This window comes from Eumetopias jubatus, unplaced genomic scaffold (assembly GCF_037043125.1).
Source record: "Eumetopias jubatus isolate StellerSeaLion01/CBP00866 unplaced genomic scaffold, mEumJub1_p1.0 scaffold_13, whole genome shotgun sequence".
NCBI lineage: Eukaryota > Metazoa > Chordata > Mammalia > Carnivora > Otariidae > Eumetopias > Eumetopias jubatus.
The window spans coordinates 98322692-98347342 of NW_028274819.1; the positions used below are offsets into that span (position 1 = coordinate 98322692).

The 24651-nt window shown below is 53.5% G+C and overlaps 3 protein-coding genes across 4 annotated transcripts; 2 read left to right on the top strand and 1 right to left on the bottom strand.

Annotated features, from left to right (window-relative positions):
* Positions 1 to 1602: 1602 nt before the first annotated feature.
* On the top strand, positions 1603 to 6391 carry MFRP (membrane frizzled-related protein). Of its 2 annotated transcripts, XM_088017821.1 has the most exons (14): positions 1603 to 1656; positions 1768 to 1870; positions 1968 to 2081; positions 2200 to 2373; positions 2521 to 2734; positions 3166 to 3296; positions 3429 to 3554; positions 3750 to 3826; positions 4191 to 4339; positions 4453 to 4458; positions 4813 to 4979; positions 5126 to 5257; positions 5948 to 6075; positions 6167 to 6391. In XM_088017821.1, exons 1-14 carry the CDS (start codon positions 1603 to 1605, stop codon positions 6389 to 6391), a joined length of 1800 nt encoding a protein of 599 aa, XP_087873947.1. The 2 variants fall into 2 exon arrangements, with proteins under 2 accessions (XP_087873947.1, XP_027961551.1); XM_028105750.1 differs by lacking the exon at positions 4453 to 4458 and having other exon boundaries at positions 4849 to 4979.
* A 1156-nt stretch (positions 6392 to 7547) lies between these two features.
* C1QTNF5 (C1q and TNF related 5) lies at positions 7548 to 8617 on the top strand. Its single transcript, XM_028106041.2, has 2 exons — positions 7548 to 7761; positions 8100 to 8617. The coding sequence occupies exons 1-2, from the start codon at positions 7548 to 7550 to the stop codon at positions 8615 to 8617; spliced, it is 732 nt and encodes a 243-aa protein (XP_027961842.1).
* A 2005-nt stretch (positions 8618 to 10622) lies between these two features.
* Positions 10623 to 13419, bottom strand: RNF26 (ring finger protein 26). The gene has a single exon (XM_028106037.2). It carries the CDS (start codon positions 12859 to 12861, stop codon positions 11557 to 11559), a length of 1305 nt encoding a protein of 434 aa, XP_027961838.2. The 5' UTR covers positions 12862 to 13419; the 3' UTR covers positions 10623 to 11556.
* Positions 13420 to 24651: the final 11232 nt, after the last annotated feature.

Below are 24651 nucleotides of genomic sequence, written 5' to 3' on the forward strand. Positions count from 1 at the left end.
AGAAGCTTCCAGCACAGCCTCTGGAAAGCTGCTCTGTGCTCACAAATGAAAAGGCAAATAATGTTTTAGTGTCGTTATGGAAATACTTTTGACCTCTCAAACCCTCGAAAAGCAGTCCCCAACCAAGGGTCCGGGGAAAAAGTCTTGCCCCCCCCTTCCACAAGTAGCCCAGGGCTCCCCAGGGGGTGAATGGAGAAGAACCAGGGGGTGAAGGGTCTCCCCTGAGTATGAGGACAGCTGCGTGAGGACCACAGAGTCTGTCTCCTTTGTTTCTTCTCTCCCCTCTGGGTTCCTCACTTTGTCCCCCGCTGTTGCCAATAGGCCTCGGCCCCAGTGGAGGGTGAAAGAGGTGTGTCCTGCCAAGCACGCACTTTGGATTTCCCTAGCTGGAGATTCCACTCTTGGCTCTGTATCGCACCAGCTGTGTGACCCTGGGGAAGCCTCGGTGCTGTCATTTGTGAGGTGGCTATGTTCCCTCGTAGCGTGACCCAGGGAGGGAAACAACATGTAAGGCCTCTTGCCCAGGGCCTACTATGTAATGTTCTGCAAATGGTAGCCACGAAGATGATGCTGCCTCCCTCGTCCGACCCTGCCCAACGCGGCCCAAGCATGGCTAACACAAGAAAGGTTAACAAGCCCTTTGCTTTCTCCCTGAGGACAGCTGGGCCAGGCTGGGTTTTTCCAAGAGACTGTCGTCACGGAGGAAGAGGCATGAAGTGGTCTAATTTGCAGAGTGTGGGTTTTCTATCCTGCAGCAGATGGTACCAACTGCCAGGCTCCGCAGCCCAGTTGAGGGCCTGCCCCGGCCGACCCTGTCCAAGGACTCGGCCCCTCTTCCTCCTCCTGCTCTGCCTTTCCTCCACAGGCCGGCGGGCCCCGGGGAAGAGGCAGCCCACCCCTCCTGCTCGCCTAGTCACATTAGCGCAGACAGAAGCCGCGCGTACATACCATGTGCTTCCTGGACTGGCTTAGCTCCAGGTCCTGGCCACACAGGTGCTCTCACAGGGGCCTCCCAAAGACCCCAACTTGGCTAACGCCCCAGGCCCTGGATGGGAGAACAGCTGCTCTTGTCCAGATCCCTCAGGGCTCCTAGACCTAAAGCTGCCAAACCCTCACGCCCAGCTTCCAAGGCCTTGGACATGCCTGCCATGGTCCTCCTTCCCTCCCAGCCCCCCTCGGGGGCTCACTCAGTACTTGGGGTGAGGTGCGGAAGGGGGGTGTCCAGCTCCCCTGGTCACACACACACCCACCCCACGAGCGCCTAGTGTCCTCTGCGGGGTGTCCTCAACCGTGGTCTGTGCCTTTAAGGACTGCTGCCCTGAGCCAAGCGCTTGACCTTAGCATCCTCAGCTGAGTTGGATTAAGGGACCATTTCATGCCTTTGCGAATTCCTTCTGGCTGCCTCCTTCCACAGCACCGGGAGTAGCCAGTAGCCTGGACCCGTTGGCCAAGGGCAGTCTGAGAGTCAGTCTAGTCTGGCAGCCCCTTCCCGAAGGGGGCAGAGGCTACCCCTTTGATAGGCAGTTTGGGATCAGGGAGTGGGCCCTTGGCGGTCTTGGGTGACCACAAGGACTCCTAGAAAGCCATGCAGAGCCTCGAGCCATGAAGGAACGCTCAGATACCATCCTGTGCGTGGAGGCGACAGAACTGAGCAAGGTAAGGGTCACAGAGGACCACTCTCCCTGCTTAGAGCCGGCCGTGCCCAGGGCACATGCGAGCCAGGCAGCGCGGCCACTGGCCCTCAGACCCCCAGTCTTTCCCTTTCAGACTGAGTTCTGCAATCCTGCCTTTGAGCCTGAATCGGGGCCACCGTGGCCTCCAGCGGCCTCGCGGGAGGACGCTGGCCACAGCATCCCGGCTCCCTGGCACGGTAACCATCTCAGGGAGTGGCCCGCGGGGGGGGGGGGGGGGCAGAAAGGCCCCGGAGCGAGGACAGAGCTCTCACCAGCCCTCCCGCCCACCCACAGGTCGGCGGCCCCGAGGGCTGCAGCGCGACTGCCGCTTCTCCTGGCTGTGCGTCCTCCTGCTGGCCTGCGTGTTGGTCCTGCTGCTTGGGCTTCTGGCGGCCATCATTCTAGCCCGTGAGCACCGGCCCGCTTGGGAGAAGGGCTTCCGAATGACATTGCACGAGCCATTGTATCCATCACCTCTGGGGAACCGGCTCCTCTGAATCCCACTCCCCCACCTTCGCCCCTCCAGAGTTGTCGGCTACACCCCTGTCTGGGGCCTCCTATCAGCCACTGCCTGCCCAAGGCCTGACCCCCAGCGGGACCACCACCCCCACCACCCCCTCCACCACCACCACCTCTCCGGCATCTGGGAACCCAAAAGGACAGCTGGAGGAGATAGGCATGAGCCCCTCACCCCAGCCCAGTGAGTATCCAGGGCAGATCTTCCTGGAGAAGAGCCCAAGATGGCAGCGGGGGGGGGGGGGGGGGGGCGGTGGCCAGGAAGGGGAGCCTTGGAAATAAAAGGGTCTCTCTCCTTTTGACCTCGGAACTCTAACCTTCATCTCTGCAGCCTGTGGGGGCCTCCTTCCTGGCCCAAGGGGCTTCTTCAGCAGCCCCAACTACCCAGACCCTTACCCACCCAACGCCCACTGCGTGTGGCACATCCAGGTGGCCGCAGACCATGCAATACAGCTCAAGATCGAAGCGCTCAGCATGGAGAGCGTGGCCTCCTGTCTTTTCGATCGCTTGGAAATTTCCCCTGAGCCTGAAGGCCCCCTCCTCAGGTGGGTCCCCCTGCCCCCAGGAGATCTCACCCCTGCCCTGCACCACTGTCTAGAGGACAGAACCAGGGAGCAGCAGTGGGAAAGGCTGGACTGGGAAGAAACGGAGAAACCTGACCTCAGGGGCCCAGCTCTGCCATCAGCCTGCTGTGTGACCTTGGGAAGGTCACTGCCCCTCTCTGTCAGATGGAGCTCCCACCTCTGTTGCCCAGGAAGAAATGCCTGCAGGATGGACGGTCGGTCGGACGGACAGACGGACGGACGGACGTGCTGGTCAGGAAAGTCAGAGCTCCCTGGGAAATGAAAGGACCCTTTTTGACCCCATCCTCCCCAGGTCAGGGCTTGAGGCAAGAGGACCGCAGGGCCTGGGCAGCCTCCACTCCGGCTGGCCCTGAGCTCTGAGCCTCCATCACCCCCAACCTGGCCCCTTGCAGAGTGTGTGGGAGGGCGCCTCCCCCCACACTCAACACCAACGCCAGCCGCCTCCGGGTGGCATTCGTCTCTGACAGCAGCGTGCAAGGATTTGGTTTCCATGCCTGGTACCAGGCTGTGACCCCCGGTAACGGTGAGTGTCTTCCACCCCCGCCTCTGGCTGCCTCCCAAGCGCCCACTTCCCTCCCCTCCAGACATCCCCGCCCCGCCCCCAAGAAAGAGGTGGAGTCTCCGGGATGTTCTGAATCCAGTCGCCCCTCCCCAGGGAGCTGTGCTCACGCTGAGTTCCCCTGCGACCAGCTCGTCTGCCTGCTGCCTGACTCGGTGTGCGATGGCTTTGCCGACTGTGCTGATGGCAGCGACGAGACCAGCTGCAGTGCCAAGTTCCTGGGTGCGGGCCCCGCCGGGCACAGCGCGGGTACTGTCTTCGGGCATCCGACCCGGGTCCGGCCAGGGCTCCCCAGCTCTGGCCCAGCCCCAAACTTGCCCGGATATTCTCCTGGCCCAGAACTTGCTTCCTCATGGGCCTGGCAGGGGCGAAGGCACAGACCCTGGCAAACTCCTGGGCCCCTCCTCCTCTCTGCAGGGTGCGGGGGGAATCTGACTGGGCTCCAGGGCACTTTCTCTGCCCCCAGCGACCCGCAGAGGTACCCTCACCAGCAGGTAAGCCGGGGCGCCACGGGGAGGGCAGTGGGGCACATGCGGACACACACCTGCGCACCCGGGTTAGTGTGACCGGGAACAGCGTGGGAGACGCTGCCTGGTTCTTGGGAAGGTCAGAGCTCCAACAGGCAGTGAGGGAACAGCATTTAGTGCTTAACCGACGTTCCCGTGCTGGGTAAACTCTCTGAGAGCAGCCAAGTTCAAAGGCCCTTCCACCACCGATGCGGAACAGCTCGGTGGGCCGCCCCCACCCGCGCCCTGCCTGGCCTGCAGCAGGGAGAAAGCCCTTCTGGAGCCCTGCCTGGATGGCCAGAGCGGGACAGGAGAAGGAGCCCTGACCGACTCCATCCGTGCCCTCCCCCAGCTCTGCACCTGGCACATCTCGGTGCCTGCAGGACACGGCCTAGAACTGCGGTTCCACAACTTCAGCCTGGAAGCTCAGGACGAGTGCAGGCTGGACTATGTGGCGGTGTATGAGACCAGCGACGCAGGGGCCCTTGGCCTCCTGGGAAGGTAGCCGCCGAGCAGGAGCCCCGGAGAAACTCCATCCTCCGCAGTCTCACGGTCAAGACCTCCTGCAGATTCACACTGCCCTCTCCCTGGCTTCCAGTTCCTTCCGCTCTAAGCCAGGGGTCTCTTCACCGTCACCCTAGGAAGAGGCTTGTCCTTCCTCAGCCCAAAGCCTTTGTTTGGCATTGCCCCTGTGCAGAAGGCCATTTCCCTGTACCCTCCCTGCCTGGTTCTCCTGCCCCGTGGGGCCCACTCCCACTTCCCCTCAAACCCTCACTGGTGTTTCCCATCTCCGACTGGCTCAAGTTCAAGCAGTTTGCTTAATTCTTTGCCTACTGAATATGTGTGTCTTCCTCCCAGGTCCTAAGTGCCATGAGTCAGCTGCCATGTGTCCCACCCCCTCTGGCACGGCCCAGAGCACCAGCTCGGAGGGAGGCCTGCAGGAACACCCCGGGGCGGCGGTGGGGGAGGCCAAGGGCCCCCTGCCCAGGTCTGCTCTCTGCCTCTGGCAGGTTCTGTGGAGCAGAGCCACCACCTCGCCTCATCTCCTCGCACCAGCAGCTGGTGGTGCTCTTTAGGACAGACCGTGGCATCAGCACCGGGGGCTTCTCTGCCACCTACCGGGCCCTCAATGCCACAGAGAGTAGGTGGCCCTGGGTGAGCGGGTGTGGCTGTGGAGGCGCCTCCAGGAGGACGAGGAAGGGCTCTGGACCCCACTCAGGGCACCGCGAAGGCAGTGTGGGGGCACAGGCCTGTCCCAAGGCACCGCCATGCCCCCTATGCCTACAGATCCCTGTGGGCCCGGAGAGTTCTCCTGCCATGACGGAGGGTGTAAGAGTGTGCAGTGGACGTGTGACACGTGGAGTCGCTGCCTGGACAGCAGTGATGACAGCTGCAGCAGCCCCTTGCTCCCACCCCCAGGTGAGAGGCCCGCCCCACAGCTCTGGGGGGGCGGGGTGGGGAGGCTGGGGCAGGCTGGGGCCCATTCATAGAAACCCCACTGGCACACTTCATAACAGCTCACCCCTGTCCTCTCCGATGGGGGGACTCCACAGAGTCCGGGAGGGATTCTCACCCGGTGGTGGCAATGGTACTTAACGTCACCCCCAAGGCAAGTGGGAATCTGGGAGTTGATGGTTGGGGCTTCAAGAACCAGCCCAGCCTTGTCACACAGAGAGCCCCTCTATACAGCCCACCTCAGAGAGGAAGGTGAGGGGCGCCCGGCTGGCTCAGTCCATAGAGCATGCGACTCTTGATCTTGGGGTCGTGAGTTCAGGCCCCACGTTGGGTGTGGAGCCTACTTAAAAAAAAAGAAGATGACGATGAAAGTGAGAGCAGGGGAGTTCCTTCCAGATGCCCAGCAGGCCCTGCCAATGTCAGTGCCCCATGCTCCCGAGATCAGAGAGACACCTGCATCAGGCCCAGGGCTGGTGAAGGATGTTTGGGCAGACTCTTGTGGATAATGGGCACCTGTGATGTGTGCAAAGCATCTCCCCATGTTATCTCGTTTGACTCCCACAACAACCCCCAAATGACCCAGATAGAGCGGTTGGGTGACTTGCCCCAGGTCACCAGCCTGTGTACCCTCCCCCAGTAATTCTTCCCTTACAGAGCTGGCTTGCGAGCCCGTCCAGGTGGAGATGTGCATCGGTCTGAGCTACAACACCACGGCCTTCCCAAACGTCTGGGTGGGCATAGCCACCCAGGAGGAAGTGATGGAGATCCTCAGAGGTTACAAGGTGCTCTAGGCAGAGATTAGGAGGGACCCACAGGAAAGTGGAGGGAGCCTCGGGAATGGGGTGCCTGAGGGCTGATCTCCTCCTTCCACAGAGCCTGACAAGTCTGCCCTGCTACCAGAGTTTCCGGAGGCTCCTCTGCGGGCTGCTTGTGCCCCACTGCACCCCCATAGGCAGTGTCCTTCCCCCCTGCCGCTCTGTCTGCCAGGAGGCTGAGCGCCAGTGCCAGTCTGGCCTGGCTCTACTGGGTACCCCCTGGCCTTTCAACTGCAACAGGCTACCTGAGGCGGCTGGCCTGGAGGCTTGTGCCCAGCCCTGACCCTGAGGCAGGCCCCTGCCCCTCTGCCTGCCCATCCACCTTTGTCGATCAGGGCGGGCAGGCAGGGGACTCTGCCCATCCTGTCTGGAGCCTCCCAGGGAAGGAAAGAGAAGTCCTCCGCAGGGCTAATAGAAGCTTCCCTGTCCCTTTCCTTGCCCCAACGCCGCACAGTGCCATTGCCCGTGAGGACTGCTTCCCACCCAAGCCTCTGACTCCAATTTCCAATCTACTGCCTTCCCCTCTGGGGAGACCTACTTTTTCAGGTTCTCCACCACCTGCCTTCTTCTGACTCTCACTTATTCAACAAAAATGTATTGAGTGCCTAGTAATGTGGCAGGCACTGTTCTGAGTCCTGGGGATCCAGTTGTCCAACCGCCTCTAGAACTCTCCCCCTCCATTCTCAGCTTCTATTTCCCTTGGACTAGTCTTGTCCTTGGTCTGTGGCACTGCACCATCTCTCCTTCTGGGCTCCTTGGAGCAATGGGTGCCCCGAGTGTCTGTCTCGCACAGCTCTGCCTCCCTGTGCCCAGCTAAGACTCCCTCCCCCTCCTTTCTCCCCCAAACCTTGGCCGGCGGCCGGGCGACACCACGAGTTATTTCCCTGCTATTTCCCGGCCGGGAGCTCTTGGCCCCTGAACAACTGGTTTCCTCTTGGAGTCTGGGAGGAGCAGAGCGGAGCCGGCAGGGAGTGCACCCGGACCAGGGGAACGCCGAGGGCAGGGGACGCCTGGCAGGGGAGACGCGCCGAGGCGGGGCAGGGGTCAGCTGGAGGGTCCGGAGTAGCGAGCGCCCCACGGAGGCCCCGGGAGACGGGAGGGGGTGAGTGTGGCGGAGCGTGGGAGGGAGGTGGGGGCGGGAAGGGCTGGGGGAAAGTCGGCGCGGGCGGGGCACGGGGTGGGGTGGGGGGGAGCGGCCAGCCTCTCCTGTCCCCCTCCACCCGCCGGCGCCCGCCGGGTCCCTGGCTCTGGGGGCGCCCCCCCTTCATCCCCCCCGGCGGCCGCTCAGTCTCAGGCCCGTGGCAGTGGGGTGGGGACCCACCCGGCTGCGCCGGGGCGGGGAGCGAGACTGGTGCCGGGATTCTGGGTCCCGACTCCCGTCCCGCCTGGCCCGCAGACTGCGAGAGGACCCCGGCGGCCGGAGCCCCCGTGCCAGCGCCATGAGGCCGCTCGTCGCCCTGCTGCTCCTGGGCCTGGCGGCTGGCTCGCCCCCGCTGGACGACAACAAGATCCCCAGCCTGTGCCCGGGGCACCCCGGCCTTCCCGGCACGCCGGGCCACCACGGCAGCCAGGGCCTGCCCGGCCGCGACGGCCGCGACGGCCGCGACGGCGCGCCCGGGGCTCCGGGAGAGAAAGGCGAGGGCGGGAGTCCGGGTAAGAAGGCGGCGGGGTCGCCGTCCACGGGGCGGTCCGCGCTCGCCGGGCCGAGGGCTGGGGCTCGTGGTCCCGCCAGGGGGCGCCGCCGGGCTCGGGGAGCGGGTCGCTGGGAGGGTGACGCAGCGCGCGGCGGCCGCAGCTCCGGGGACCGTCTCCTGAGAGCGGCGGGGCCCGGGGTTGGGGAGGGGGGGAAGGGGCCGAGCGGCAGGGCGGCCCTCGCCCAGGAAGCGGCGGCCGGGAGCCTCAGACAGGGTGGGAAGGGTGCTGAGCGGCGCCCCCCGCGCCCCCAGCCGCCGCCGCCACTCTGGCCCTAACCGCGCCCCGCACCCCCACAGGGCTGCCGGGGCCCCGGGGGGAGCCCGGGCCGCGAGGAGAGGCGGGACCCGTGGGAGCCAGCGGGCCTGCGGGCGAGTGCTCGGTGCCTCCGCGCTCCGCCTTCAGCGCCAAGCGCTCCGAGAGCCGCGTGCCTCCGCCATCCGACGCGCCCCTACCCTTCGACCGCGTGCTGGTGAACGAGCAGGGACATTACGACGCCACCACCGGCAAGTTCACCTGCCAGGTGCCCGGGGTCTACTACTTCGCGGTCCACGCCACCGTCTACCGGGCTAGCCTGCAGTTCGATCTGGTGAAGAATGGCGAGTCCATCGCCTCTTTCTTCCAGTTTTTTGGGGGGTGGCCCAAACCAGCCTCGCTCTCTGGGGGCGCCATGGTGAGGCTGGAGCCAGAGGACCAGGTGTGGGTGCAGGTGGGCGTGGGCGATTACATTGGCATTTATGCCAGCATCAAGACAGACAGCACCTTCTCGGGATTTCTGGTGTATTCTGACTGGCACAACTCCCCTGTCTTTGCTTGATGCCCACTGGAAAGTGAGCGGTGTGACACTGACAGCCACATCATCCCCGGAGGGCTGGCCCCCCCCTTGGGATGTTGTGAACCACTCCAGTCCTGCTGCTGGCAGAGAATGGGGACAGAGGCTGTCTGAGATCAGGGCTGGCAGTGAGGGGCAGTGGCTGGATTTCTGCCCAAAACCAAAGGAGCGCTCTGTGCTGGCAGGTGTGGGTCCCCCAGTTGCTCTGGCCCAGGATCCCAGAGGTGGGGGTGCCCTCTTCCTGGTGTTCTGCTTCTCTGGGCCCTCCCTTGTCCCTCCTATTCCTGGGCCCTTTTCTCAGAGATTATTCAATAAAAAAAAAAAAAAGTCCTACTGGCTCAGCTCAGCCTTCTTTAGTGGTGGGGATGCCCTGATGGTGAGGATGGGGGAGGGGAGAGGGAACGATGGGGAAGATATGCAGGGTGGTGCTCAGGCAGAAGGAAGGGCTCTTGGGCTGGGTGAGCCCTGGGGCATGAGATCCAGGAAGCAGGCCCCGGGGAATGAGAAGCCGCTCCGTAGAGCTGTCCCCTGAGTTGTGCTGGATGTGGACAGGAGTGCTTGGCTGAGGAGGGTGCCCTTCTGGCATGGGGCTCTGGCCACCTTTTTCTGACTCAGAGATGTCATATGAACTGCGCGGGGGCTACCTTCACCACACACACCCCTACCCTGATCAACAGCCGGGGTCCCCGGGTTTGCAGCTGTGACTGCTCTGGCTGCTTGCCCGGTCTCTAGGTGACTGGAAAGCTATTTCTCTGTCCCCCACGCCAGGGAAGCGGTGTGTTCCGGGGTGGCTAGAGATAAGTCGTTTCTGAGCTGACCACAAGGGGGCGTCCCAACCCCAGAATGCAGCAAAGATCCTGGATAGCTTGAGCTCGCGACTGCTAGGGTAGTTAGGGGGAGGACGGGTACTGAGGTCGCTAATGAAATTCCAGATGGGGGTGCAGGAAAAGGGGGTCCTTTGCTCCCAGCTCAGGAAGTTTATCTTCTCTCATAAAATGTTTATCCTCACATTAAACAGAGACTGGAAGGAGCCAAGCCTCCCCTTGCTCAGCTCCCTCTCTAGGGTTGGGGGGAGGGGAGAAAAGCCCTCCTCGGGCTTCCCAACTCCCAAGATGGATGTGGTGAACTGCCCCCACCGTGCTGGGCATAGCCTGGGTGGGCCGCGCCACTAAGTCTGAGGCCAGCCACAAAGCCCCTTCAAGGTTCCCCTCCTCTGACCTTCAGAAGCCAGCCCCAGCCCCACCCCCACCCCAGTGACTAACAAACCAGGGCTTGCCAGACCCACAATCAGTTCAGCCTCTCAACCCCAGAGAATGTGAGGGGCCTCTTCTCAGTTTCTTTCTGACCTACCCTTCCTCCCCCTCCCCCCCAGAACCGCCCCACAGCTTCCAGAAGGCTGCCCCTGGCATTATGCTCCTAGATTTAACATACAATTATGTGGGAGTGTCCCCCCTCCCTCTTGCTGGGCCTGTGAGGGCAGATATGAGGGTGGGGACTGGGGTCGGGTCTTGGGCTTCAGCTCCCAGCTCTCCGCCAGGAGGCCTCATGGCCCCGCTCCAGCCCAAGCGAAACAAAGACAAGCACCAGGCTCCTCCAGGGATCAGACAGTAGATTGGACTCCGGGCAGCAAGAACCCCAAATTCCCTCCTGGGAAGTGCAGCACTGAGAAGCTGGGAAGCTGACTCAGGGGATGAGAACGTTCACACTCCTCTCTACTAGGGCTTCATTCTGGCAAAAGCAGGAAAGATAGGGAGGGCTTTCCAAAAGCCAGGTGTATGAGGGCCACAAACTGGAGGGGGCGAAAGCTAATCCAGCCACACCTGGCACGGGCTCTCCCCAAGGCATAGTCCTCACATCCTATCTTATCTCCTCCCCCACCAGATCCCCCACAGACCACAGTAACTCCAGCAGGACTGAAGGACCCTGCTGCAGCATCAGTTACTGTGACCAACTGCTCACCCCTGTAAGGATGCACACCGAGGCTGTCAAGAGCTGTCAACAGAAATGTATTCACCAGAAACTGGGCCGGCAGACCCATCTGGGCCAGACAGACCCATCAGGGAGCTGCATACTCCTAGGCTGGCCCCTTCCGTATTTGGACCCTAGTGAAATGTGCACAGTCTGCCCTCCCCAATGCCCGGGAGAGACAAACAGAAGGGAAATGCCACTGTTCTCTGTGATGTGGGGAGTGAAAGGGGTAGGAGTAGAAATCTGGTTATCCCTCCTGAGGCTCCCAGTGGAGCTGGGGTGCCAGAGGGTAATATGGTCCCAAAGCCAGGTGCAGACACCCACCCCCCCCGAGGGGTAAACTCTTGATCCTAGCTGTTGGATCGGGTTGGGAGGGAGCCTCATAAGATCAAGACAGGCAGAAGTGGTAACTCTAAGGGCACCTGAGAGATACTATCCCCGAGGCCTACCAGTGCACAGGTGCTCTGGCTGAAAGCAAAGGTTCAAGTTCGTTCCAAGGCCCTTGAGTTACCAAAACATCCAAACGACAGTGATGTGTTGTGGCTGCAGAAGCTGGGGAGGAAATGGGGAGGGGCCAGGGAGAGGACCTGCAAGTTCCCAAAAGAAAAACCAGAAGTAGAGGGGGAGCCCCAAAGGTTGGCATCTGGATGGGCCCTGGCAAGCTGGAGGGGAGTCCACAGCAGTCTCAGGGCCTTGCATAGTGACACACTCACCACCTCTGGCATCACACAGGGACGCACTGGGTAAGGAAGAGCTGTTACCCTGCCCCACCCAGCTCATAGTCTTCCAGAGTTAGCCTATCTCAGTGTCCTGGACGTACGGATTGGAGGCTCGGCGTGACGGCCATGGGGGCGGGAGGGGATTCAGGCCAGGAACCAAGAGGTCAGGTGTTAAAGCTGTCCTAGCGCAGGTGGCTTCGCGGAGCATGGAAGAGTGGGCAGGCAGGAAAGGCGTCTTCAGAGGTAGACGTTGAGGGTCTGCAGAATGCCCCGGCGGCAGAGCGGGCAGTTGCGGTGGTAGATGGGGTGGCGCATGAGGATTTCAGTGCAAGCCTGGCACAGGCACAGGTGCCGACAGGGCAGAAGCAGCACTGTCTTGCTCTGGTCCTGGCAGATGACACACTTCTTCCGCTCCTCTTGCTCCTTGAGCAACTTCCAGGGGTCTTGCCCAGCTACAGACTCCTCCTCATTGAGCCTCTCCCGGCCACGGGCAGGTGTTGCTCTGGCCATCCCGACCTCTTCCTCCTCTCCTGCCTCTGATCTGGGCCCTGCTTCGGGAAGAGTGTCCTGTCGCCAGGTCCTGGCTGAAGGCACCCTCCTCGGGCCGCCCTGAGGGGCCCCAGGAGCCCCTCCCCGGTTCGGCCACGTGGCCAGCTGCAGGCTGCGGCTCCAGACCCGGCGCCAGGCCTCCAAGTCCAGGGCTAGGCGAGACAGCCGCACGACATCCTCTCGGAGCCGGTGGTAGGATGGCCAGGCACAGAGCTGACTGAGCGCCCGGGTGGCCAGGCTCAGGGTGAGGTCCGGGTGCAGCACAGTCACCATCACTGCCAGCACGCAAGCCAGCAGCACCAGGCCGGTGACGTTGACAAGCACGAAGCTGGTCAGGAGGCGGGCAGCTGATGCTAGGAGCTCCAGTGCTAGCTGGCAGGGGGTCCAGAGGAGGATGGCCATGGCCACAGCGCTGCTGGAAATGTGGGCTAGGAAGGCAGCTACAATGTCCGTCAGCCTCCACAGTGGCCCCATCACTGCATCCCACAGCGCCAGGATCAGGGAGAAAAGGTTCTGAGTGCCAATGAGGCAGATGTTGACCAGGCTGTTGATCACGTAGGCCACCAGGCTCATGGCAATGGCACAGATGTCACAGGCCTGGCGCAGCAAAGCATGGCCACTGGAGACCACATTGAGAACACCCCGGTGCAGTATCTCCCGGCTCCTCAGTGCCCCGTGAGACGCCAGGTGCCCCAGGAGCTTTAAGCTCTCCAGGCCAGAGCAGCAGCTGTACAGCAAGGTACACAAGGCCTGCAGGCCCCCAAAGGTGAACCGGACCAAGGCTTCGATCAAGGCCAGCAATGAAAGCAGGACTCCGCGGCCCAAGTGCAAAAGACTAGTCAGTACCGTGTGTGGCAGGTTGTAGATGAAGGCCAGGAGCCAGGCCAGGGAAGCCAGAAGGGAGGACACCAGCAGGAAGTTGAGGTCCAACACCAAGGTCAGCAGGTCCAGCACAAGGCCCACCCCATTCACTATCATGTACACAGCCTCCATGATAGGGCTGTGGAGGTTAATCCAAAAGGAAGTCTGGCTCCAGGCTGAGGGGGGGGTGTCAAGGCTGATAATATTTGGGGACGTCAGGGATTAATCTGGAAGGGAAGTGAGCAGTCTCCAAGCCAGGGAGAACCAAGAATCTGAGGAAGAAGTGGGTTAGAGCGAGGTGGAGTCTCAGTGGAGGGAAAGGGGGCCAGGCGCCAGTCCAGGAGTCCCGGTTTTGAAGGCGGGCTGTCTGGGAGGGAAGAGGCCAAACATCTCTAAAGTGGAGGTGAGCCCAGGCTGGAGGAGAGAGCTCAGCTTTGGAGGCCTGGTGGTGGCGAACCACGGCCGGGCAGTGGGTCAGACCGAGAGGAGGCCGGGAACGGATGGTTTCGGGCCGGGGCCGGGTGGGGGCGGCGCAGGCTGGGCGCGGGCTCGCGGTCCAGCTACGCAGGTACCCCTGTCCCCGCCCGGCCCCCGTCCTCTGGGCTCGCGGCGCTTTGCGTCCAACGCGGTAGTGGGAAAGGGAGTCAGCCTCAGCAAACCCCAATCGCGGCCTCTACTCCGCTGGGCGCCGCCATCTTGTGTGCGAAGGGGTGGGGCAAAAAGCGTGACAAGGGGGGCGGAACGACGAACTCCGGCCAATCGTTGAGAAGCAACCCGCGGGAAACATCGAGCACTCATTGGTCCGTTTGAACAGCGCCCAAACGTATTTACTCTCCGAAGGGAAGGGCGGGGATAGATTGAAATCCCCGTCCCCTTGAGGCGGCGATTGGTCAATTGACGGGCAGAGGCGGATTAAGCCTTCCTCCTAGCCCCGCCCCCAAGCGGAGCAGGATTTTGGACGGGGCCAAATACCGGTGCTGTTCTTCGTCCTGGCCCCCGGTCGTGAACTTTTTAGGGAGAGTTGAAGGTTACTACCTCTGAGCTGGGCTCCGGGATTGCACCGCCACCACACCCTCCTCAGACTCGCTGCCTCGTCCTCCTCTATTCATTCATTCATTCATTCATTCATTTAGTCTATCATTTATTGAGCTCCTGCAAATACACTGGATACAAAAAATGTTTAAGAGGCTGTGCCTGCTCTCGAGCCGGTCACAAGGGGAAACGTATTGTTACAGGGGATTCCCAAACTGCTATTCCAAACTGTTTCCTCCAGCGTCATCAGCTTTTCTCCGCATCTTCAGGAGATTATCTCATTGTCTTTACGCCAAGGAGACCACAGACCAGAAATAGCTCACAGTCCTTCACTAGTCCCTGTTAAATTGTTTACTTAAACATTCTAGTTAGATATCTACCCCTGGGCGGCTCTAGGTTCCTCAATAAGTTATCCTTTCCTTTAATATTCAAAATATATTTGAGACCCCATCCCAAATCTGTTGGGAAACCTGGTATTCTCTACTAATGCCAAGATACTTACTTGAGGCTCTCATCCTTCCCCTGGTCACCATCGCTTTAATTTCCTGCTTGTTTGAGCGCTTCATCTCCATCCTGGCCTGAACTCCTAAAAGTGTTCGTCCCCCTTCACCCACCAAATCCCAAACGCTACCTGAATCCCTCACCCCCCAAAGCCCCACTGATAGGAAGCTGAGTTATGCAGCAAGCCTTAACTGAGATGTGTCAGTTGCACCAGGGGTGACAGCACAGTGCAGAGCAAGGACTGCAGTTTCTAAAATTCCACTGGTTTTGCGCCAGCCTCTCTCTCACACCTGTCAGGCCCTAACTTATTGTTTTCTCTGGGGAGACATGTTTTCCCTTCCTCTTGGGATTTCCTCTCCCTTTCTTTAGCCATCAGACTACAACTTCCTATTTTGTTATTTGACTTTACAGCACAGTCTGTCTCTACCCCCAACCCAAGCTAAACTCTAACCACAAAATGCTAATCTCTCTAAACAAGGGAGAATAATATAAGGATTTGTTTTAGCCTCCTGCTCAGAGCATGGTCTGTTGTGGTTATTGCTGCTGATGCTTTTATTGTCCCAACTGTGCCTTTTCCCCCAATTTCTAATCCTGGCAAATACACCCACCTCCCCTTCAAGATATTTGATCTCCCCACCCGTAACCTGTCCTCTTCAGAAGTGTTAGCTGTTCAATGAACACCTCCTGTGTTCCTAGTCTGTCTTCCTGCAGCACTTGATACCATTGGCCACTTCCTCCACCCTGGGCCCCTGGACATTACCCTCTCCTGTATTCTTTCATGGCTCCCTCTCCTTCCTACCTGATGATTTCCAAATCTGTGCCTTCAGCCTGAATCTCTCTTGCAAAGTTTAGGTTGCAACATAGACAGCGCCTGGATATTGCACTGGTGCTTCAGACTCAACATGTCCAGGGGCACCTGGGTGGCTCAGTCGATTAAACATCTGCCTTTGGCTCGGATCGTGATCCCAGGGTTCTGGGATCGAGCCCCTCATCAGGCTCCTTGCTCAGCGGGGAGTCTGCTTCTCCTTCTCCCTCTGCCTGCCGCTCCCCCTACTTGTGTTCTCTCTCTGTCAAATAAACAAATAAAAATCTTTAAAAAAAAAACACACACACACTTAAAAAACAAACAAACTCAACATGTCCAAAACCAAACTCAGCAAACTTGCTGTACCTACACTGTGTGCAATTAACCAGCCAGCTTTCCACAGCAAGAAAGACCTTCTCGGCAAGATCCTCTAAAACAGTATTTCCATTAGTTGGGGACCAAAGCTTCCCCTCTGAGTGATTTGAGACTCACCAAAGCCACTTTGGTTTTGTTTTTTGTTTTTCTTAAGATTTTATTTATTTGACAGAGAGAGACACAGCGAAAGAAGGAACACAGCAGGGGGAGTGGGAGAGGGAGAAGCAGGCTTCCCATGGAGCAGGTAGCCCGATGCGGGGCTCGATCCCAGGACCCTGGGATCACGACCTGAGCCGAAGGCAGACGTTTAAGGACTGAGCCACCCAGGCCCCCCTCACCAAAGCCACTTTGAATGAGCTATATAACCTTTGACTCAGCTGGTGACACAGCTGTGGCAGACAGAGGTTATGTGCGGCCACAATTCTTGTGACAAATGAATTGCTGTACTACAAAATGCTCTCCCTTCTTAAGCTGAAAAGTACCATGTGAACACAATGCAAAAGAAGTGCTGGGATGACGCCCCCTTGAAAAAAGCCAATGTACTTCCCTGTGCTGAACGATTATAAACCATTCCCCTTGAGATGACCGCGGAAATGGTGGTTGGGTTTGGAGTCAAGTGGCATCTCTACTAACTTGATCATGTTTCTTTCTCCTCCAGGACTGCGTTTCAGGTAAGAGCCTCTTCAAACCCACAGTTGCCAAAACGGGAGTCACCATCTGTCCAGAGGCTGGAGAAAGAAGACGAGAATGTTGGTGGAAAGAGCCAACGCCAACTGACAGTAAGAAGTTCAAATTGCTTACTAGTGTGAGTTGCAGTGATGGAGAAGATCTGCAGCCAGATCTTAAGAAAACTGAATGCCCAGAGGTGCTCTCTATCCTTGCAGAATTTTATAATGGAAGTTGTATCGGGGAGTGGGGTCAACTAAAGCCCTCGGGCACCTTCCCCCAGGTTTCTGCTTTCTGCTGTAGGGCTAACTGTAGGGATTTTGTTTTGCTAGGTGGGAGATGCTCACAGGGACAATAAAAGGGGATTTTGGAGATGGGGTAAAACCATGAAAGAACGTCCAATTCAGAGGTCTTGTTTGCGGTATTATGTGTACTATCCCCCTCCCCATTGGCTCCCCATCAAGCATTCAGTATAATCTATACTACCTCCATGGTTTTTAGAGTTGGATTTTTTTTTCCTTTTTGATCTAATTTTGCTTTTGACTTATACAAATCATTCACAGCTTCCCAAAGTCAAAACTATATTAAAAGGTACATTCATAGGTTTGTTTTCATTCTGCCCCCACCACCCTGTTCCCTCCGAGCACCAGCTAAAGGCCCCGCAAATCACCAACATACCAAAAAATGTTTTCCTTTGTCATTCAGGATCCAGGGCTTGGCATTGGCCCAGCAGAACTCATAACCCTAAACATCAGCTCTGCTAATGACCCTGTTCAGGCCCAAAAAAGCCTTTTTCTGAATCTCATAATGTCCTGGAAACAGGAGGTGAGTGTGTCCAAATGCCACAAACAAAACTCCTGAATTTTTATGTGGGGGAGGATTTGAGTAGTTGAAGTGCTTAGGTAAGAAAAGAAATACATTAATTACCTAGTCAAATCCTCTTGCTTTTCTTCTTGTTCTAATTTATGGTTCCAGAAGTACTCAGAAAGTAATGCAATAGCTGAGGAACATTTGCAATATTAATTCAGATTTTTTAAATGTGTATATAAATCTAAATGAAACATGCATACGTATTTAATAGGTTTTAGCTCTGTTTTGACGTAAGGAAAGGACTGAAAAAAAGCACCCCATAATTTTAGGCATTGATTTAAGACATTGTTGGGGTGGGGTGCCTCGGTGACTCAGTCGGTTAAGCATCTGACTCTTGATCTCAGCTCGGGTCTTGATCTCAGGGTCATGAGTTCAAGCCCTGTGTTGGGCTCCATGCTGGGCGTGGAGCCTACTTAATTAAAAAAAAATTTTTTTTGAGGGCAAGTCAATGATGATAGGACTGACACGGTTAGCAAAGGTAAAGGGTGAACAAGGTCATTTTTTGAACCAAAAATCCAGAAGCATTTTTGTGCCACGTGCCGTGTATGGCACATGGTTGAACTTGTTACTAGAGCTCACATCAATTATGCTGACCATGATGGCATTCTCTGAACAATAGAAAGATTATATACAATGTTTTCTGGATCTGCCCAAAGATGAAACATCTTGGAAAGACATACATCACCTTTGGCCTTACTACCTCTCTGGGACACATGATGGGAATCCTGGCTAAGAGCTGTTGAAACAAGTAGATTTAATGTAGATGAGATATAAAAAGAACTTGAAGAGTGAAGCAAAACAACAGATTTTCAAAGAGCAAATTATGGTCTCGGGTGGAAAATGAAATTACTCTTTTTTTTCAAAGATTTATTTATTTATTTTGAGAGATTGAGAATGAGAGAGAGAGAGAGAGTACATGAGAGGGGGGAGGGTCAGAGGGAGAAGCAGACTCCCCGTTGAGCAGGGAGCCCGATGTGGGACTCGATCCCGGGACTCCAGGATCATGACCTGAGCCGAAGGCAGTCGCTTAACCAACTGAGCCACTCAGGCGCCCGAAATTACTTTTGAATATGCACTATTCGCAGATATTTGAGATGGACTGTTGTGTAATATTAAAAATATTGAGGGGCACTTGGGTGGCTCCATTGGTTAGGCATCCGACTCTTGATTTTGACTCAGATCTGATCTCAGGGTGGTGAGATCGAGCCCTGCTTCACGCTGGGTGTGGAGCCTGCTTAAGATTCTCTGTCTCCCTGGACTCTGAAAAACAAACTGAGGGTTCTAGAGGGGAGGGGGGGTGGGGGGTTGGGTTAGCCTGGTGATGGGTATTAAAGAGGGCACATTCTGCATGGAGCACTGGATGTTATGCACAAACAATGAATCATGGAACACTGCATCAAAAACTAATGCTGTAATGTATGGTGATTAACATAACATAACATAATAAAAAAAAAAGATTCTCTGTCTCCCATTCCCTCCACCCCTCCACCCCTCCCTCTCTTCTCTCCTTCTCTAAAATATGTATATACATATAAATAATATTGACAAAAGTTTAGCCAAAAAATCTAAATCGGTTTGGTTATTTTACTTTGTTTACAACTGATGAGGCAATAGTAATACATTATTTTTTTTTACGATTTTATTTATTTATTTGAGTCGAGAGAGAGAGAGCACGAGCAGCGGGAGGGGCAGAGGGAGAAGCAGACTCCCCGCTGAGCAGGGAGCCCGACGTGCGGCTCGATCCCAGGACCCCGGGATCATGATCTGAGCTGAAGGCAGACGCTTAACTGGCTGAGCCTCCCAGGCTCCCCTAACACATTATTATTATTATTAACTGAAGTCCATAGTTTCCATTAGTGTTGACTGTATGGGTTTTGACAAATGTATAATGCCATGTATCTACCATTCAGTGTCATATGGAATATTTTCACTGCCCTAAAAATCCCCCTTGTTCCACCTATTCATCTCTTCCCTCCCTCTCCCTACCCCAGCTCCTGGCCATCACTAATATTTGTACTGTTTCCATAGTTTTGCCTTTCCCAGAATGTCAAATCATTGGAATCTTACAGTACAGAGCCTTTTCAAATTAGCTTCTTTCACTTAACAATATGTATTCAGGGTTCTTCCATGTCTTTCTGTGACTTGATAGCCCATTTACTTTTATCTCTCAATAATATTCCGCTGTAGGGGTACCAGGGTGGCTCAGAAGGTTAAGCGTCTGCCTTCGGCTCAGGTCATGATCCTAGGATCCTGGGATCGAGCCCCACATTGGGTTCCCTGCTCTGCGGGGAGCCTGCTTCTCCCTCTCCCACTCCCCCTGCTTGTGCTGTCTCTCACTCTCTCTCTCAAATAAATAAATAAAATCTTTAAAAAAATAGTATTCCACTCTATGGATGTACCTACCCATTTGTTTATCCATTGTACTACTGAAGGACATTTTGTTTGCTTCAAGTTTTGGCAATGATGAATAAAGCTGCTGTAAACATCCACGTGCACGTTTTTGTGTGGACAGAAGTTTTCAGCTCATTTGGGTAAATACCAAGAAGAACAATTGCTTGATCATATGGTAAAAAAAAAAAAAGTTTAGTTTTGTAAGAAACCACCGAACTGTCTTCCAAAGCGGCTGCACCATTTTGCATTCCCACCAGCCATGAGTGAGAGTTCCTATTGCTCTACATCCTCACCAGTATTTGGTGTGGTTGGTGTTCTGAAATTTAGCCGTGAGAAATTGATGTGTAGGAGCATCTCATTGTTTTAATTTGCAATTCCCCAATGACAAATGACGTTGACATCTTTTCATATGGGTATTTGCTGTCTGTATATCTCCTTTTTTTAAAGATTTTATTTATTTATTTATTTATTTATTTATTTAGAGCGAGCGAGCGAGCAGTACAAGGGGCAAAAGGAGAGGAAGAGAGAGAATCTCAAGCAGACTCCGTGCTGAGCATGGAGCCCAGTGTGGGGCCCAATCCCATGACCCCAAGACCATGACCTAAGCTGAAACCAAGAGACAGATGCTTAACCGACTGAACTACCCAGGCACGCAGTATTTGTCTTTCTCCAACTGACTTATTTCACTTAACACAATACATTCTAGTTCCATCCATGTCATTGCAAATGGAAAGATTTCATAATTTTTGATGGACGAGTAATAGTCCATTATATGTATGTGTATATATAGGTATAGATATATGCCACATCTTCTGTATACATTTTTTTTTTATGAGGTGTCTGTTAAGGTCTTTGGCCCATTTTTTAATTGGGTTGTTTTCTTACTGTTGAGTTTTTAAAGTTCTTTGTATATTGTAGATACCAGTTCTTTTTTTTTTTAAGAAAGATTTTATTTATTTATTTATTTGGGGTGGGGGGAGAGCTCAGAGGGAGAGAGGGAGAAGCAGACTCCCTGCCGAGCAGAGAGCCTGATGCGGGACTCGATCCCAGGACCCTGAGATCATGATCTGAGCCGAAGGCAGATGCTTAACTGACTGAGCCCCCCAGGCGCCTCTAAATGACAGCTGTTTATTAGATATGTGTTTTGCAAATATTTTCTCCCTGTCTGTGGCTTTTTGTCTCTTCAGTCTCTCAACACTGTCTTCCACAAAACAGAAGTTTTTCATTTTAACAAAGTCCAACTTACCAATTTTTTCTTTCATAGATCATGCCAAAAAGTCATGCCAAACCCAAGAGCATTTTGATTTTCTCCTATGTTATCTAGAAGTTTTATAGTTCTGTCTACGACCATACCACCCTGAACGTGCCCGATCTTGTCTGATCTCGGAAGCTAAGCAGGGTCAGGCCTGGTTAGCACTTGGATGGAAGAGGTTTTATAGTTTTGCATTTTACATTTAGGTCTATGAGATTAATTTTTGTGAAACATGGAAGGTTTGTGTCTAGATTAATTCTTTTGCATATAACTATCTAGTAGTTGTTTTACTTCCCAAGGGATTAAATAACTTCTTTTAAATTCTAAAATACTTTCTAAATCTAAAGAAGCTACATTCTAATAAACTTAAAAGGACACAAACTTGACAGGACACTCTGTTAGCAAGGTTCTGCGGAAACAGGCACTCTGGTACATTGCTGGTAGGAAAGCAAAATGTTACCCACCAATGGGGAGGAGTTTGGCAATATCTACAATATCTACATGTGCATTGTTACAAAGCTGCAGTAATGAAGACAGTGTAGTAATGGCATAAGACAGACATTCATATAGACCAATAAATAGAGAGCCCAGAAATAAACTCTTGCATATGTGGTCATCTGATCTTCAACAGGAGTGTTAAGACCACTCAATGGGGAAAGGACAGTCTCTTCAACAAATGGTGTTGGGAAAACTGGACAACCACATGCAAAAGCATGAGTTTAGACCCTTATCTTATACCATCTTCAAAAATTAAATCAAAATGGAATACAAACCTAAACATAAGACCCAAACCTATGAAATTCCTAGGAGAAAACAGAGGCAAAGTTTCATGACATTGGGCTTGGCAGTGACTTCTTGGATCTGACACCAAAAACATAAGCGATAAAAGAAAAATTAGACAAATTGAACTACATTGAATGTGGAGGGTCTTGTGCCTCAAGCAACACAATCAACAGAGCAGCAAGGACAGTCTACAGAGTGGGGGAAAGTGCTTGCGGGTCATGTATCTAATGAGGGTTGATGTCCGGAGAACTCCTACCACTCAACGGCAGAAAGTCACATGGGGGTGGGGATTGTGTGCAAGACCTGAATGGACATTTCTCCAAAGATGATGTGTGTTTGGCCAGCTGACAAATGGGGGGAAGCTTGGCATCTCTGGTCATCAGAGTGGTACTAGTAGGGCTGAGGTGGGATGTCATCTTGTACCCAGTGGGATGGCTCCTATCAAGGAAACAGAAAATAGCAGGTGTTGGCAAGGATGTGGAGGGGTTGGAGCCTCCTTGTGCACTGTTGGTGAGATCGTGGAGTGGTGCAGCACTATAGAAAACAGTATGGAGTTTCCTCAACAGATTAAAAATAGAACCATCCCATGATTCAGCAACCCCACTTCTGGGCATATAAGCAAAAGAATTGAAAGCAGGGTCTCAAAGAGATATTTGCACACCCATGTTAATAGCAGCACTATTCACAATAGCCAAGAGGTAGAAGCAACCCATGAATCTGGTGACAGATAAATGTACAAATCAAATGTGGTCTACACATCCAGTGGAATACTATTCAACCATAGAAACAAATGAAATTCTGATACATGCTACAGCATGAATGAAATGTGAAGTCATTATGCTAAGTGAAAGAAGCCAGTCACAAAAAGATGAATACTGTCTGATCCCACTTATATAGCTATCTAAAGTAGTCAGATTTCTAGAAACAAAGTAGAATAGTGATTACTGGAGTCTAAAGGAAGAGGGAAAGGGGAGTTTTTGTTTAATGGATATAAAGCTTCAGTTTTCAAGATAAAAAAAGTTCTGGAGATCTATTTTACAACAGAATATACTTACCACTACTGAACTGTGCACTTACCAATGGTTAAGATGGTAGATTTTATGTCATGTGGGTTTTTGGTTTGTTTTTTTTTTTACCATAACTAACAAAACAAAACAAACAAACAAACAAAAAAACCTACATATGCCTTTACCCTTTGACCCAGCAATCCACTTCCAGGAATTTACTGTTAAGACACTTTCAACAAAATAAAAATTTATTGTAACATTATCTGTAACATTGCAAAATATTGGAAATCATCCAAAAGTCCAAAGAGGAGATTGTTTGACAAAACTATGGTAGGTAAATCCAGTGGAGTACAATGCAGCTGTTAGAGAAAAGAAAGCGGGGGGAGCACCTGTGTGACTCAGTTGGTTAAGCATCTGCCTTCGGCTCAGGTCATGATCCCAGGGTCCTGGGATCGAGCCCCTGCTGAGCAGGGAGCTTGCCTCTCCCTCTGCCTGCCGCTCCCCCTGCTTGTGCGCTCTCTCTCTGTGTGTGTCAAATAAATGAATTTTTTTAAAAAGATTTTATTTATTTATTTGACAGAGAGAGACACAGCGAGAGAGGGAACATAAGCAGGGGGAGTGGGAGAGGGAGAAGCAGGCTTCCCGCTGAGCAGGGAGCCCGATGCGGGGCTCAATCCCAGGATCCTAGGATCATGACCTGAGCTGAAGGCAGATACTTAACGACTGAGCCACCCAGGCGCCCCCAAATAAATAAATTTTTAAAATCTTTAAAAAATAACATAAAATAAAAAATTAAAATTAAATCAACAAACATGAGAAAAAATATCTAAAACTGAAAGCAAACAGAAACAAATGAACCCAACTATATTTCATATGAATACTATAATCATCCAGAAATGAGACAAGTAAGAACTAATTTTACACCCTCAGCCTGGGGGAAGAAAAGACCTCTTGAACTGTTTTTATTAGCTTTGCTTTTTGTAGTGGTGTGGGTGTAGCAAGTCTGAAATATTGCTGGGAGCCAGAGTTCTTTGGAAGAAGGGAGACATAAATATGGAATGCAGGAAGGCGAGGTAGAATCCCCTGGAGCTGGATCAGCATTGGAAGTTACCAGCATGGATCATGCTTTCTAACAATATATATATTATACACACACATATATATATACTATATAGATTAGGCTAGGTCTAGGGGAGCCTGGGTGGTTTAGTCGGTCAAGCGTCTGCCTTCTGCTCAGGTCATGATCTCAGGGTCCTGGGATCAAGCCCTGCATCGGGCTCCCTGCTCAGCGGGGAGTCTGCTTCTCCCTCTCCCTCTGCCCCTCCTGCTTGTGCTCTCTCTCTCAAATAAATAAATAAATAATCTTAAAAAAAGAATAATAGATTAGATATATATTACATATAATATGTATTAGTTTAGCTGTATTACATATGTATTATCTTATTTATAGATATTTTATATATATATAATCTATATTATATGTATATGATATGACATATTTTTCCCCAGCTCTGCCCACTGAAAGGGCTGAGAAACAGTAATACCCAGTAGCAAGGAGCATATCTGATGCCCAGATCTTGGTTTCTAACTACCATTCCCCACTAAAAAGAGTTGAGGTTCCTTGGGAAAATGGTTGATTACAGGGCGGGCAGAGAAGGTACAAGGTAAACTTGGTGTGCCAGAAAGAAAATAGTGCCAAAAATTATGGTGTATGGGGGAGGGAATGTCAAAGGATATAAGAGCCAGCTGGGAGATGGCCAAATCTGGGCTAATTTCAGCTTCAAAATAAATAAGGACAGTAGGAATAAAACCCATTGAATAAAATAGGAATCCATTAGTCTAAACTGGTAAGACAGATGAGTAAATGAGAAAGGAGGGCTTCTGTTTATGGTGCGGTGCTGACCCATACACAGGGAGGGAGGCTGGAGGTAGAAAATAACCACTGCAAAACTATCAGAGCGAAAACTGAACACTGTTCGGGCCAGAACCATTGAGGGATACTACCGTGTTCCCCATGTAGTATTCCAGCCTGGGTGCATCCCCATAATTGAAGCACAGGGATACATCAGACAAATCTAAATTGGCAAATAGGAAAGACAGAGTTTGGGGGATCATCGCAGATGAAAGGAGAACAGTGAGGCCTGAGGACTCAGTGTAATAGAGTTCTGGATGCATCCTGCACCGAAGCTGAGACACAGTCGCTGCAACGGACATTATTTTGAGACTTTTGTCAAACTGGA